This window comes from Aedes albopictus, chromosome 2 (genome assembly GCF_035046485.1).
Source record: "Aedes albopictus strain Foshan chromosome 2, AalbF5, whole genome shotgun sequence".
Taxonomy (NCBI): Eukaryota; Metazoa; Arthropoda; class Insecta; order Diptera; family Culicidae; genus Aedes; species Aedes albopictus.
Window position 1 is genome coordinate 213799179 of NC_085137.1, and position 15341 is coordinate 213814519.

Sequence of the window (15341 nt, forward strand, 5' to 3'; positions counted from 1 at the left end):
TCTGATGTTTTGCAATGTACAAAACGTCAAATCTAGACGTTTTTATATGTTTTTTTTTGACGCACAGAAACATGCGATTCGCATGTATTTTTGATGTTCTCAGATGTTTTGAATGTTTTCTGATGTTGAACGTTAGAATACATTGCGATTTAGATGTGTTTATGCAAGGTAACATAATGTATACATCAGGAAACCAATCGTTTTTTGATGTCAAGAATATTACCCTGAACATCAGAACCTGATGTTTTCATATGTTTTTAGATGTGAAAAAACATTAGATTTAAATGTTTTCTGATGTATGCTGATGTATGTAAACGTTAGATTCGAACGTTATTCTAATGTTTTTCGATGTAAAAAACGTAACATCTAGTCGTTTTCAAATGTTTGTTCATGTACAGAAACATTATATTCTGACGTTTTTCTAATGTCGTCACATGTTGCCTTTAATTTTGAGGTGTTGTCTTTACCGTTTGCTAAAGGGGCACATTAGGCCCAAAGAGGGTCACCACCATGTGGTCCGGTAACCCTCTTCAAAAAATGCATATCAGAATTTTTGATATGCGCAATACACGAGCCGACACCTCCCTTTAGATAATTGAAGAACCAAGTTCGTTATCGATTGATATCTTCGTGATTTAACGTTAGAATGTGGGGCCTGTAGCATAATGAAAATTTTACTAATAATATTACAGTCCGGATTCGCTGGTTGGGTCACGACTGCGCCCCGACTAGCGAATCGTGTTCGTTCGTTGGGGCAACTGACAACTGATCAAAATAATCTAGACACACGCAAGTGACGAGAAATACGTCACGGAACACTCACATACTTGCGCAAACGTTCTGTACACGGAGAAACTGAAAAACTCAAAATTAGGTACTTTTAAACTCAATTTTGAGTTCTTTTTCATCTCCCTTTTCATGCGCTCTTTCTGTTGTTGTCAGAGAGTGAAGAGAGAAACAGCCCAACTTTTGCAGTTCCGTGCGTCAAGCCAAAATTGAGTTTCTAGCACAGTACTCAAATTTGAGTGAATACAACCTAGTCAAAATTTCAGTTGAGTGGAAAAAACTTAAAATTAGGTATTTTTTTCACATGGAAGCAAGCGGGAACAACCCAACAAAAACATCGATTCCATCAACTCAAAATTGGCTTGACGCACGCAACCCCGAAGTTGGGTGGAAAGAACTCACTTTTGGGTAGTTTCGTTTCTCCGTGTATACAGGAGCTGTGATGCGACGGCGGTCAGACGTCAAACTCGTTTTGACATCTACTTTGACATTGACAGTGCTTTTTAGTTGGGTTTTGCCCCAACCAGTGAACATTTAACCATCGAGACAGCCCATCTAACGAGCTCTCAACGAACGAATCGTCACTGTAGTCTTGTAGCTTGTAACTTATAATTTTCTGTTGCATAAAAATATTACAAGTACAAGTTACAAGTCCAATACTACAAGTCGGTTGGACTAATATTATTAGTAGAATTTACAAGTGTATGTTGCATAAACAAACTACAAGTATAAAATATTAGCTATGACTTGTACTTTTGATTACAAGTCTCAAAGGTCTTGTAAAATAATTTACAAGTTAGATTTAAAGTATTGCAGAACTCATATTTACTTTTGAATATATCGATTTACCATTTTGATGAACTCAAAAGATATTATTTATCTAACATGTCAACCTTAATTCCAGTTTTCGACAATTAAATTTGGCAGTATGTATTCGAAACTCATTGAAGAGAAAATTGCGTTGATGTACACTTTGTATCCAAAATATAATTTCTGCTGAGTCTCTCAAGTTCCAAAGTTTCTACAATACCCATCTTTGATTGGAGGTTCTTGGTAAAGTTATGGTTATTATGGTCACTGCATAAGCACAGGTAAAGTTGCAGATGCGAAATGAATTTGAATCAATTGCTTGTATTGCGCATCATTAAGCTAATCAAGAGCTACAATATACATACACTAACTCGAATCGAGTTGCGACATATAAAAGTAGGTAAAAGCTCAATTTTTGCATCCCAGATCACTTGGGATTTAACACGAAGCATAATACATGTTGCTAAATCTTTATATATTGTTTTTCAACCATTACTATTAAATCTTTGGGACATTTTTCTAAAAATCTAGGTACTTGCAGTGCCATATTTTGTAAAAAAATATTTCGTCAGAGCGGCCGAAAATTATCCAAACAGCATATGCTTTTCTTCATCTATCGTATAAAGAATGCAAAACTTCGGAATAAATGAAGTTATTTCCGGATGTTACGCGGAAAATGCAGAATATAAACAAACATCAACTGCCATTTCAAATTAATAGTGAACTGTCGGATGAATTTTGACAGGTAAATGAACCAAAACAACTTGTATTTTCATGGTCACTAATATTACAAGTGCTAATAATATTAGTGGAAAATTGAGCCTTTATGCAACACAAATTATTAGCACTTGTAATATTAGTACTTGTAACTTGTAACTTGTAGCTAATATTATTAGCCCGATTATGCTACAGGGCTCTGATGTCACCCCGTTTATTTCGATGTTTTTACGTACTTCAATTTGCTTAAGCATGACGTTGGCGTATAATGTAAGATTAGAAGATAACGTTTTTGAATGCATTTTGATGTTTATGCACATAACGACATGACATGACATGACGTTTGCTGTTAATGTAACATTAGAAGTAAACGTTTTTGGGTGTTTCCTAATTTTTATGAATACGTCGTTCAACATCAGTACGAAATTAGGGTTAGAATTAAACATTAGAACCCAACGTTTTCAGATGTGTCTGCATTTGTAAACGTCTAGAGGTAACGTTTTTTACATCGTAAAACATTAGAATATCGTTTGCATCTAATGTTTACATACATCAACATACATCAGAAAACGTTTAAGTCTTATGTTTTTGCACATTAAAAAACTTCTGTAAACATTTAAATCTAATGTTTTTGCACATCAAGAAATGTCTGAAAACATCAGGTTGTGATGTTCTGGGTATTGTTCATGACATCAAAAACATTTGATTTTCTGATGTATGCTACCTTGCATAAACACATCTAAATCGCAATGTAATCCTGATGTAGGAGACATCAGGGAACGTCTAAATCTAATGTCCTTGATTTTTAAAGAGTAAAGCGTTCAACATCTGTACGACATTAGCTCATAATGTAACATTAGAATGTAACGTTTTTAGATGTATCTTGATGTTTATGAGAACATCGGTTTACATTACATGACGTTACTTTTAAATGTAACATTAGAGCCTAATGTCTTTGAATGTTTCTTGATGTTTATACTTGCATCATTATACATCAGCATGACGTTACAATTTGATGTAACATCAGAACTTAATGTTTTCGGATGTATCTTGATGCTCATGAGTACGTCTTTTTACATCAGCATGACGTTACATTTTGATGTAACATCAGATCCTAACGTTTTTTTATGTATCTTGATGCTCATATACACATCGTTTTACATCAGTATGACATTAGATGCTAATGTAACATTAGAGTCAGATGCATTGTCATGTTTTCATATGTCAAGCTGAAGTCAGAGTACATTAAGGTGAATATATAACGAAGCCACAACTCGAATTTTTGAGAGCACAAATCTGAAGAACCGAATATCGGTTTGAGCTGACAAGATGATCGATTGGTTACCCGCTGGTGGTGACCAATCGATCAACTTTTCAGCACAAACCGACATTCGGTTCTTCAGATTTGTGCTCTTGAAAATTCGAGTTGTGGCTTCGTTATATATTCACCTTAAAGCTACAACATAAAACGACAGTACTAAGTGTATTGATGTTGTTTGCTAATGCTTAGCTACATCTCAATTTGTATTCGGGGCGCCATCCACAAATTACGTAACGCTCTAGGGGGAGGGGGGAGTATGGCCGAGCGTTACGGTCCATACAAAAAATTTCGGGTTTTCATATAAGGGTCATTCCATATGAAGTGACCGAGAAAATGTGAAAACTTGCAACCGACCATCACGGATTTGAACCAAATTTGGTTGAAACATTTGTTTAGATGGAAAAAGAAAAAATCCAAATTTTGGTGCCGATCGGATCACCCCTCGGCCCGTGGCAGCACCCCTCGTTTTGGCCGATATGAAAATTATCCTCTCTTTCTTTCATTTTTATCATTGAAACGATTGCACCTACACATTTTCGACCTTCGGCTTTTTTAAAGGAAATCGTTCAGGGAATCCAGAAAAAATATTAATTTTTTGGTACAGTGTTGCCAGATATCATATTTTTTAATTTTAAAACTAAAAATCGATTTTTCTCAAAATACGTATATTTTGATTTTAAAAATTTTGATTCCATCGTGTTTATCAGACGTTTTTCTATCGAAAAAGCTTAACTCCCCAAAGTAATTTGCATCGTTCCTGAGATATAGCGTTTTTAAGAAAAAAATATTCATTTTTTCATATAAAGTATCATATAAAATCAGGTGCAGTTTATGAATTTCGGAAAAAAAATTGTTCGGTGCCATACAAAGACGTTTTGTGTTGATTTGAACAATATCAAGTATAAAAAGGATTAAAAAAATGTTACAGTGTTGCCAGTTCATCAATTATGAGTCTATCGTAATGGACAAGCATAACCTGTTGAACTAAAAAAAATGTATCTGAGATTGAGATCATCAATTCTAAACAAATTTCATATATTTTAACATTATCTGAACAGAAGTGCTGCCAAATATGTAATATTTATTGTAGAAATCTTAATTTTACTAGAACACTAGTATGAAATCTAATTAACAAGCCAAAAGTATTTTTTTATTTAGGTTTAGTACATTTGGCAACATTGACGTAAAATATATTCAGGAAAACATTTGATGAGTGTATTTATAAGCAACAGTGCTGAAAATGTAATTTCGATATAACTACATTAAATGACTCACAGCTAATTTCAGAAGCTGAACCTGAAAATATGGAATATGATAAAATATAAAGTATGATATCCTTTGGAATTAGATAATATTAGATACTACGCATCGTCGCGCAACTGGTAGCTCAGACTTCAGTATTTTTATTTTATATTCGAAGGTCCAACTCCTTATAAAAATCCCTGTAAAAATATCTTTTGATTGATTTTTACGGCAGTGTTGCCAAGTATGCTAGTAATTAGCGGAAACGCAAACAATAGGTGCGGGTATTGCGTTTACTCTTACTGGATTGCCGAATAATAGATCATGTCTTTTATTGTCCCAGGCAGAGAAGTGAAGAACAGTGTTGGGTATTGTGTTGTCTATTGATGTGATTGCATATGGTATGACTTTTTGTTTGTTCTTCGTGGCGAAATGGATTAGTGGCGTTTGCTCCCTAGAGCCTACTTTTCTTAGGCTTTTTTTGCATGGAAAAGAGATCGGTTGTACGCGAATGTTAATTCCGATAAATCAAATCGATTGTTCGATCAATTATAGATGACTCCCAGATCGACAATGTATAGTACCGTAAAATGGGGTAACTTTGATAGTTTTTCAGCGAATTTTCTCAATATTTTTACATGTAACAGTATTCCCCCGAGTTTTATATTTTTAAAACAAGTACTGGGGTATGAGTTATCAATTTCAATTACAAAATTCGATAATCTGAAATTTTTTGGATAACTTTTAGTTTTTCATTTAACCGAAAATCAGATTTTCATTTTGGGGTAACTTTGATAATGCCCTAAAAACACATCAAATCTCAAAAAATAACCACAGATTGAAATCTTAGGAGTACGAACATGATGAGAGAAGGCTTGTGGAATATATAAGATAGAATTTTTATATCCATACATTGATTTTTTACTAAATTCTACACATAAAAATGAGTTTGTGGAGTATTGAGTGCAAAACACAATAAATTTAGCTATCAAAAATCATTATCTTTGTAACAATAAACACTTAACGGTACATCAACATATGATTACATGCTATTCATGGTTAGTTTCCTTTTTTTTGGGTAGTTTTTTAATGTTTTATTAACAAATTTTGAACAACACATATTTATCTACATGAAATTACAAGGGCATTGCATACTATTAGGCGTTTATCAATGTATGGAGAATAATATCCCAAACTACAAAATTGCTTCCATTTCGTAAAAACACACTTCGTTAAGAGATTCAAGGTCAGATTTGGAATCTACTATGATGAATCTATCGAGAATAAGAGTCCATTCATTGAAAAAATAGTTTCAACCAAGTCGTATAGCAGATTGTTTGAAGGGGTTGATAAATGACAAAAATATCAACAATTTTTATTTTTTGTCCAAAAAGTTGTATATAAACTAGATATTAATGAAAATGCGTCTAAGATGAACTTTCATATCTACAGAATTGATTTAAGTTTACCTTTTTCTTAACTGGTTGAAGGAATCATAGTTGTAAGATAAATTACACAATGCCTGCCGCACTATCAAAGTTACCCGCATTATCAAAGATACCCCATTTTACGGTATCATATTAAGGATCGGTATATTCGCCTCACTCCATTCATATTCACTCCTTTTTGCTGAATCGAATCGAGAAAGATGCAGCAAACGGATTGTCATGATCAAGCACGTAACCCCATCACCAGTGGAAAGCCATGCGCAAGTTGCTTGACATGGATATTCGTTGCCGTTCGTCGCAGTTTTGATCGCAAGCGAATGAATGAATGGCGAATGGTGAAGAATGCTGGTGAGTGATCGAAGTGGCTGCTGTCGTCGCTGATAAGCAAACACACAAACTAAAGCGACAATCGTTCGCTGCGATTAATCATGGAGTAGCAATTATGAATTGTGTTGCCATCTATTCTAATACTCATGCAGTGTTGCCAAATGTGCTCGTTATGTATAAAAATAGAAATCATTTGTTTTTATTTGGTGTTATCTATTTCCGAAAGCTTTTGTGTAAATTAGATGTTTACAATAAAAATGGCATGTGTGGCAACACTTCCATCTACAACATCGTTGAAATGAATAAAATGACAATTGAAATGAATTTCACAATAGATACATTTTATATTTTAACAATTTATCCTCATCTTTTCCAATAAACCAATTTTTTTATTGCTAACTATCAAACTAACAATAACTGTCAATTATCGGGTCATTTTGTCAGATAGGACCATAAACAAGAAAACACAGATAAACAGACGTAACATTGGAAAAAATTGCAGTGCGCACATCATTTTTCTAAGCGTTAGACGTTTCACCTAGTGTGAACTAGGCGATGGATTTTCGCGAAAATTTTTCTAGGTGTTACGTCTGTTTGTCTGTGAAGAAAATGTCAACAGCAGGGTCGTTAGAGAAGATGTGTATTGTTTTTATCCTGTTCACACATTTTGCAACACACATGGTGCGCATTTTCAGAATAACCTGTACATTGTCAAACACTTGAAGGTTAGGTTTCAAGGTATAATAAAAAAGGTAAACTGGCAATACTGTTACAATTTTTTAATCCTTTTTATACTCGATATTGTTCAAATCAGCACAAAACGTGATTATATGGCATCGAACAATGTTTTTCTTACGAAATTTATAAACTGCACCTGATTTTATATGATACTTTATATGAAAAAAATGAATATTTTTTCTTAAAAACGCTATATCTCAGGAACGACGCAAATTACTTTGGGGAGTTAAGCTTTTTCGATAGAAAAACGTCTGATAAACACGATGGAATCAAAATTTTTAAAATCAAAATATACGTATTTTGAGAAAAATCGATTTTTAGTTTTAAAATTAAAAAATATGATATCTGGCAACACTGTACCAAAAAAATAATATTTTTTCTGGATTCCCTGAACGATTTCCTTTAAAAAAGCCGAAGGTCGAAAATGTGTAGGTGCAATCGTTTCAATGATAAAAATAAAAGAAAGAGAGGATAATTTTCATATCGGCCAAAACGAGGGGTGCTGCCACGGGCCGAGGGGTGATCCGATCGGCACCAAAATTTGGATTTTTTCTTTTTCCATCTAAACAAATGTTTCAGCCAAATTTGGTTCAAATCCGTGATGGTCGGTTGCAAGCGGTCGGTCACTTGGCGTGGAATGACCCATAAAAAAACGTTACGGAGGGGGGAGGGGGGTCGAAAAATGTCGATTTTAGCGTTACGTAATAAATGGATGCTGCCTAAGCGCATAACTATGTTAGGGTCAAGATTAGGATGAAATCATTGGTAAAATATAATAACGCTTTTTAGTTTGTGTAGTTAGTTGAACAAGTGTTAAATTTTTATTGGGACATTTACTGTGGGTTTATTCTGGATTACAATGCATTAGCTGCCCTTTAACTGAATTATTTTATAACAGTAAACAACATTATTCCTTCTTGATAAAAGATGTATGGACATAGAATTGCCAAACTATACATCTGATCAGATATTTTTCCGGTATTAAATTTGGGGTAGAGAGTTAAACACTTACGAAAAATAGTTTTTCAATGTCAGACAAACATCACATGAACACAGCTACCAATGTACCAAACCTTCTCTACTGTCTTCTCATTTTGCCGCTTCCTATCCTCAATTGAACTTATCTGACACTAGTTAGGACTGTCTGTAGGAGATCCAGGTTTCTAATTCTGTGTAGGATTTGTTAAAACGGGATGCCTGATATGTACTGCGGACAATTGGGCTGGAAGTACTGAGCAATCACAATTACTGTCGTACTTATCATATTAAATGCATGATTTTCTACTTACATCCCGAACGTCGCCAACCGGCAAAGAGGACATGACGAAAAAAACGCGAGATGGCCCTAACAAAAACTAGAAAGGCGATGAAAATGGTCACCGATGCAACGATATGGAAACAAAATAGATGAGAAATTATCGACCAAATGATAATCTATGAACATATCGCTAATGTTCTTTATCATTCTTTCTTTTTCTCGTTTCAGCAACAAAATCGAAACCTCTCTACTATCTCTTCATTTTCTGCCTCTTCCCATCCTATTCCCACATCTTCCTATATCCTCTACCCCATCTATTTAATGTATCTGACACTTGTTGGGACTGGTAACGCCAGCGCCTGCCTGTGGAAGATCCCGATGTGCTAATTCGGTGTAGGACATGTTAACGGGGGAGGCTTAGTAGGTCCACATCTGCCTACAAGCAGATGGGCTGACAGTTGTCGGCCTGGGTGTGGACTGAGCAATTACAATTACAATTACAATTATATCAATGATTTCAAATAATTTACATGCATTCTTCGTCTCTGATGGTTTATAAAGGCTTGTAAGTTACATGTGTATGGAAAAGTTTCAAATAATTTCAACTGTTGTTTATTTGTGAGTGGTTAAACTTTAAGCTTAATTATGTCGGAATAAATTTTTTGGCGCTTAGTTCGGTTTAGCAGAGCCCCGGCCAATTGATGGACGGAACTTCTCCGACATTATCGACGTCAGGACCAGTGTTGGTAAACTCACACTCAAAGCACACTCATCAACCGCTCCTGCGTGAGCAAACTCGCGCGCGATTCTGAATCGTTTTCTCACGCGCGAGAATTTCATGCAAAATCTCGCTCTCACGAGTCAAGCGCCGAAATCTCGTTCGCTTGTAAAACGAATCCAAATCAATTTGAACGGCATTCAATGTTTTTGAGGGCTAGATTTGCTTTTGTTCTATCATGCAATCCTAAAAACTTCGATTTAAATATTAAGAACGCAAAGAAATAAGGCAATGAGTGAAATCATGAGTCAACTCATGCATTATTTTTTCGGTGGTGATTTTGGCGAGTCAAGAATCGCGCGTGAAACAACTCAACCATGAGATTTGAGAATTTGAGTTTTTACCAACACTGGTCAGGACCTATCGTGGCGCCAACATCGAATCCGACCACTACCTTGTGATGGTTAAACTACGCCTTAAACTTTCCGTCATCAACAATGTACGATACCGACAGCCGCCTTGGTACGACTGAGGACGACTGACACAACCAAATGTTGCCTCATTATACGCGTAGAACCTCGGGGTAGCGTTGTCGGCCGAGGGTGAGCTCCATGAGGCTTCTCCATGAAGGCTTTTGAAGTTGTTTTGTGCCGTTTGCCAGCTTTTGGGATAAAAACAACACGAAACAGGCAAGATCTGCTCACCTTTATATGAATTTTCATTCATTAAATAGAAGCTGTAGAGGTCCCAGTTAGTTTTCTTTGGGTTTCTATAGCTTTCGATCAAATTTGATCCGGCTTTATAATCAAACCTGATACGCTTGTGATCTGACCAGTGTACGCAGAATATGGCACCACAAGCGAAAAATAGGCAACAAAGAAGGCACGGCAACAACGCTTTGTTTTTTCGTTAGCAGATAATGACAAAATCGCTCCCGAGTTTGTTCACAACAAAAACGGTAGGAATATTTGTCTCGTTCTATTCACATCGTGATTTTCGCATTGTTTAACAACTGAAACTCGACTCTGAGGATGGCAAGAGTTTTAATTCGTCCAAATGCTCATGAATTCGATGATGTGGGTGGAAAATTTCAGCAGAAAAGCTGAAATATCGGCACACGCACGGCAAGCGATGTTTGTTCTATTGCTCTCATCGCTTGACATGCGTTTGTTGCGGAGCGCCTTTGTTATCAACATGCACCGCTTAGGACAAAGCGTTTGTTTTTCGACGTGATCCGTTTTTCGTACCCTGGATCTGACAATGATTCCTCATCAGAAACATGCCAGTTTACGATCTTCTGATAGCAGATAGCTACAAAGCGTAAGATATAAAACTTCCTGTCGAATAGCATTAACAAAAATTGGAAAATCCCCTTTATTGCATATGTCTATGTTATTGAACGAAATGTAATTCAGGAGATCCTCATCCTCACCTCTTTTATTAATATCTGTACTGCTCCATATGGTATGATGGGCATTTGCATCGCACCCTATTACTAATTGGGCGTTTATTCTTCAGACATCATTGATGTTCGAACTTCTAGGGGTCGGTTTAGATCACTACCTCGTAGTTAGTAAGATTTGTGCTCGTGGAGCGGTCCTGGTGTGATGGTTAGAACACTTGACTATCACGCCGAGGACCTGGGATCGAATCCCACTCCCGACAAACTCGCAAAATGTGAGTTCTTCCTTCGGAAGGGAAGTAAAGCGTGGGTCCCGAGATGAACTAGCCGAGGGCTAAAAATCTCGTTAATACAGATAAAAAAAAAAAAAAAAAAAAAAAGATTTGTGCTCGGTTATTAACCGTGACGGCTACAGCCGCCATATGAGGTAGACAAGTCGAGGGCGGAAAATGTCGGGATAAGCCACCCTTGTTGTTTCTATCAACAAGTTTCCATCGTGGTCGTTGCTCATGGCGGGAGAATGCGCTGTTTTTCTCCTCACATCATTGACAATTTCGTAAAACTTTCGCATACATCATTTTGTTCTACATTCTCTTGTGCCTCCATATTAGCCGACTCGTCAGCAATAGTTTGAAAACCACTGCTTCAGTATTGCGGCTGCTGACCGATTGCGTTTCCTTCCTTATATGTTTCTTTTTAAGGGAACATTAGCTGAATAACTTGAATGGTGGCAAAGCAACATTAATATTAATAGATACCTAATTAATCATTGAAAACAAAATAAATAATTATACGAACATTAATGCACTCCACCCCCCCTTCACAACAAAAAAACACCAGTTACCTAACGCCGCCAAATAGCTATCGGAATCCGGAAGCCGTCCGTCCCTCGGTTGCTGGTTGTCACCACCGTTGCTGTGCACCACCGTGGGTTCAAAATTGTCCTCAAACTGCAGGGAAGCCGCGTTCGGATTGCCGTTGTTGGAATCGCTACTGCCAGTAGTGCTACTCCATGGATCGGCCAAATTCATGACGCACTGCAACCACCTCCCCTCAAATGGCTGCTGCTTCTACACTCAAGGTTGCTGCTGGGCGAAGGCGAAACGCAATCTCCAGCTGAACACAGGAAAATTTATTTCTATATGATCGCCCCAAAATAGTGGCTGATTTCAACTCACCTTTATCTTCGAAATTCACTTTTTAAAAAGATGTGAGACACTGCAAAATGCGACAAAATTCGCATCAAAACTAGTTTTACTGCAACTTTTTCCAAAAATCGGATTGTTTTGATGATTTGACAGTCGTTGAGTCGAAAATTGAATGGGTCGACAAAAAGTTTGATCGGTTGACCTAACAGATGCGTGTCACAATGAAGGGGGACGACACTATCGAAAATTTCTTTTAAATACTGTGGGTCTGTTCCAATTGGCGAATTGGGTTGTTTAGTGAATAAAATATTGCTATTTTCTATAGCCTAATCGAAAGAGCTCATTTTTCTGAGTATAACGTGATTTAATTGGATTCCAACACTTTTGTTTCGATGGTTAAATCAACAAAACAGTTTTAATTTTCGTGGATAGAATGACAGTTCAATCGTTAAAGTGACAGTTCGACCCGAACAAAAAATTTTCCCCATACAAACTTTAAATGGATTTTAAAAATAGTTCCCGGACTCCAAAAATTATGAAATTTTGGATTTCGACTAATTTTTGGGCGGAGGATCCGATTATGAAATAATCCGGATACCCCTAAAGAACCCAATTGGCTTCTTTAGCGGTGTTGAGATAATTCCATATTCTGAATCTGCATGCGAAACTGAGCCGAAATCCAAATTTTCATGAATTTTGGTGCCCGGGAACCTATTTAAAAATCAATTTGAAGTTTGTATGGGAGCGATTTGTCGAATCACCCCTCGTCGCATATTGTACTGGGTGGAGCTGTCAAACAGTTACCCAGCTGTCAAAAGGTGATTTCAAAAAATCTCTTTGAAATTGATTTTATGTACCAAAATAAAGTTCTAAAAATATGAAAAAAATTATAGTGGCTCAGAAAAAGATGCTCTTTCGTATAAAATCAAAAAATCGATACATTTTTCTTAATTTAAATACCCAATTAAAATTAATTTTGACCTAAATTTGACAGTTCGACACTTAAACTTGACAGTTCTCCTAAGGAAATAATTATCGAACTGTCAAGTTTAAGTGAAAATTAATTTTAATTCTCCAATTGGAACAGACCCTGTATGTAATAATTATTAAATTTTCATTTAATCAGGGTCCCGGCTATAAACCGAATAATTTTTTTTCGAAAAAGAGTTTTCTTAACTATTGGCTGAAGAAAATGATGATCTTGCTGCCATATAAAAATCCAGTAATTCTGATAGCTCTTGGAGTAAATTCAAAATTTATGTTTGGCAGAACAAACAAAAAAATGCATCTAACAATAAGCCATACGAGACGTTTTGGATCAGCTGATCGCTCATTTCATGAATGAAAGTTTGACAGGAGGTTGCGCCCAAGCCCGTGAGTGTTAATATCAATATCAACACTGTTGTCGTTTCATAAAATAGACTATAGTGAACTGTCCATATAAGGGTTGTGTGCTAGTAGTGGACCCTGCGCACCTGCGCCTATAGTGGACCTCCTTCACAAAAACTCAAATCTAAATGCCCAAATCAACTCTAGATTGAGTTTAAATAAGGGCGAAAGTAACATGAGAGAGTTCTCTTCATCGACTCTCTCTTCTGCAAATTAAAGTGACAAGATGCAAATTCAATCGAACTTTTTTACACTTAGACGCTAGATTGCATCGCAATCTAGCGATTTATGACCAAAAAGTTCAACCATACTTGCATCTTGTCTCTTTAATTTGAAGAAGAGAGAGTCGATGAAGAGAACTCTCTCATGTTACTTTCGCCCTTATTTAAACTCAATCTAGGGTCTGTGTCAATTGGCGTATTAAAATTTAATGGTGTTAATTAGTAACAGTGGGACTTAATGTTTTAACGTCTTTATTCAGTGTGTAACAGTAACAGAATGACAGTGTAATTAAATCTTCTTATTCGCTAAATCTTTGACTACTATGATCAGTTTCCGTCTTGAACTCCAACACTCCTCCTAGACGGTAGCGGTCAGTCCGGCCATTTCTGCTAACTTCCTCATTCTCATCCTTGCCAATGGTTTCGTCAATAGATCTGCAACCATGTTCTCAGTCGGACAGTAGATGCAGTTTATCTCACCTTTCTGGATTTGGTCTCGCGTGAAATGTAACCTTGTAGCCACATGTTTTGTTCTATTGCTGAATTTCTCGTTGATCAACATCTTTAAGCAACTTTGATTATCTTCATGTATGGTAACTTCCTGCTTCTCATTCAGATCCTTCAAAAGTGATTTCAGCCAGATTGCTTCTTGTACAGCTTCTGAAAGTGCGATGAACTCAGCCTCAGCAGTCGATAATGATACACAAGATTGCTTCCGGCATGCCCAGCTGACTGTACCACCATTAATCTTGAATATGAAGCCGCTATTTGACTTGCGATCCTGCCTGTTTTCCGCCCAATCCGCATCTGAATATCCTACAATAGCATTCGGTCCACCATTTCTGCTCAATCGTAGTTTAAAGTCCTTAGTCCCTTTGAGGTAGCGCACAACTCGTTTCAGCTCAGTCCAATCAGCCTGCGATGGATTGCTTGTTTTCCTACTCAGTAACGAAACCGCAGTGGATATATCAGGCCTTGTATTGACTGCAACGTAGAGTAGTTTTCCAATTAGTTTTTGGTATTCGATATTGTCCGGTAGTTTGTTTCCATCATCTTCTTTTTTCACGTATCCTGGATCCAATGGAATGCTGGAGTGCTTCGCGTCTTGCAAACCAGTAGTCTTCAAAATCTCGCCAATGTATTTCCGTTGACTCAAAAGAAAATCTCCAGCTTTGTCTTTCTCCACCTCCATTCCCAAGTAAAAGTGAATATCTCCTAGGCTGCTAAGCTCGAAACATCTGCCTAATGATTCCGCAAGTTGTTCAATCATCCGAGGATCTTCACTTGCCACGATCAGGTCGTCTACGTAAACCAAAACGTAACACCAACGTCCATTGAACTGTTTCCTGTATAAGCATGGATCCGATCGACAGCATTCAAATCCGTTCCGAACCAGCTCATCGTTTAGTTTCCGATTCCATGACCTGGCCGCTTGCTTCAAGCCATACAGACTCTTCTTTAGCTTGCACACCTTCCGTTCGTTGCCCTTCGACACATACCCAGGCGGTTGACGCATATATATCTCCTCCTGAAGGTCACCGTTGAGGAAGGCAGTTTTAACATCATATTGCTTAACGATCATCCGCTGTTTTGCTGCTACTGCCATCAAGGTTCGGAATGTTGTCTGCCGCACAACCGGCGCAAAAACTTCATCGTAGTCGCTTCCATATTGTTTACTATATCCTTGAGCGACCAGTCGCGCTTTAAAACGAGCAATTTGACCATCAGCTCCGTGCTTGAGTTTAAACACCCACTTACAGCCAACTGCCTTTCGACCGGGGGGTAGATCCACAAGCGTCCATGTTTCATTTGCTTG

General features: G+C 37.0%; 1 protein-coding gene across 2 annotated transcripts in view; it reads right to left on the bottom strand.

The window, feature by feature from the left end:
* LOC109401716 (sepiapterin reductase) overlaps window positions 1-12101 on the bottom strand; it is a 28274-nt gene extending 16173 nt beyond the window's left edge. For both annotated transcript variants that reach the window (XM_062851097.1, XM_062851096.1), the window contains exons 1-2: window positions 11946-12101; window positions 11612-11883 (exon numbers count right to left, since the gene is read on the bottom strand). In XM_062851097.1, the coding sequence (XP_062707081.1) occupies window positions 11612-11798 (187 nt within the window). In that variant the 5' untranslated portion in view covers window positions 11799-11883; window positions 11946-12101. The remainder of the gene's footprint in view (window positions 1-11611; window positions 11884-11945) is intronic.
* Between the last annotated feature and the right edge of the window lie 3240 nt (window positions 12102-15341).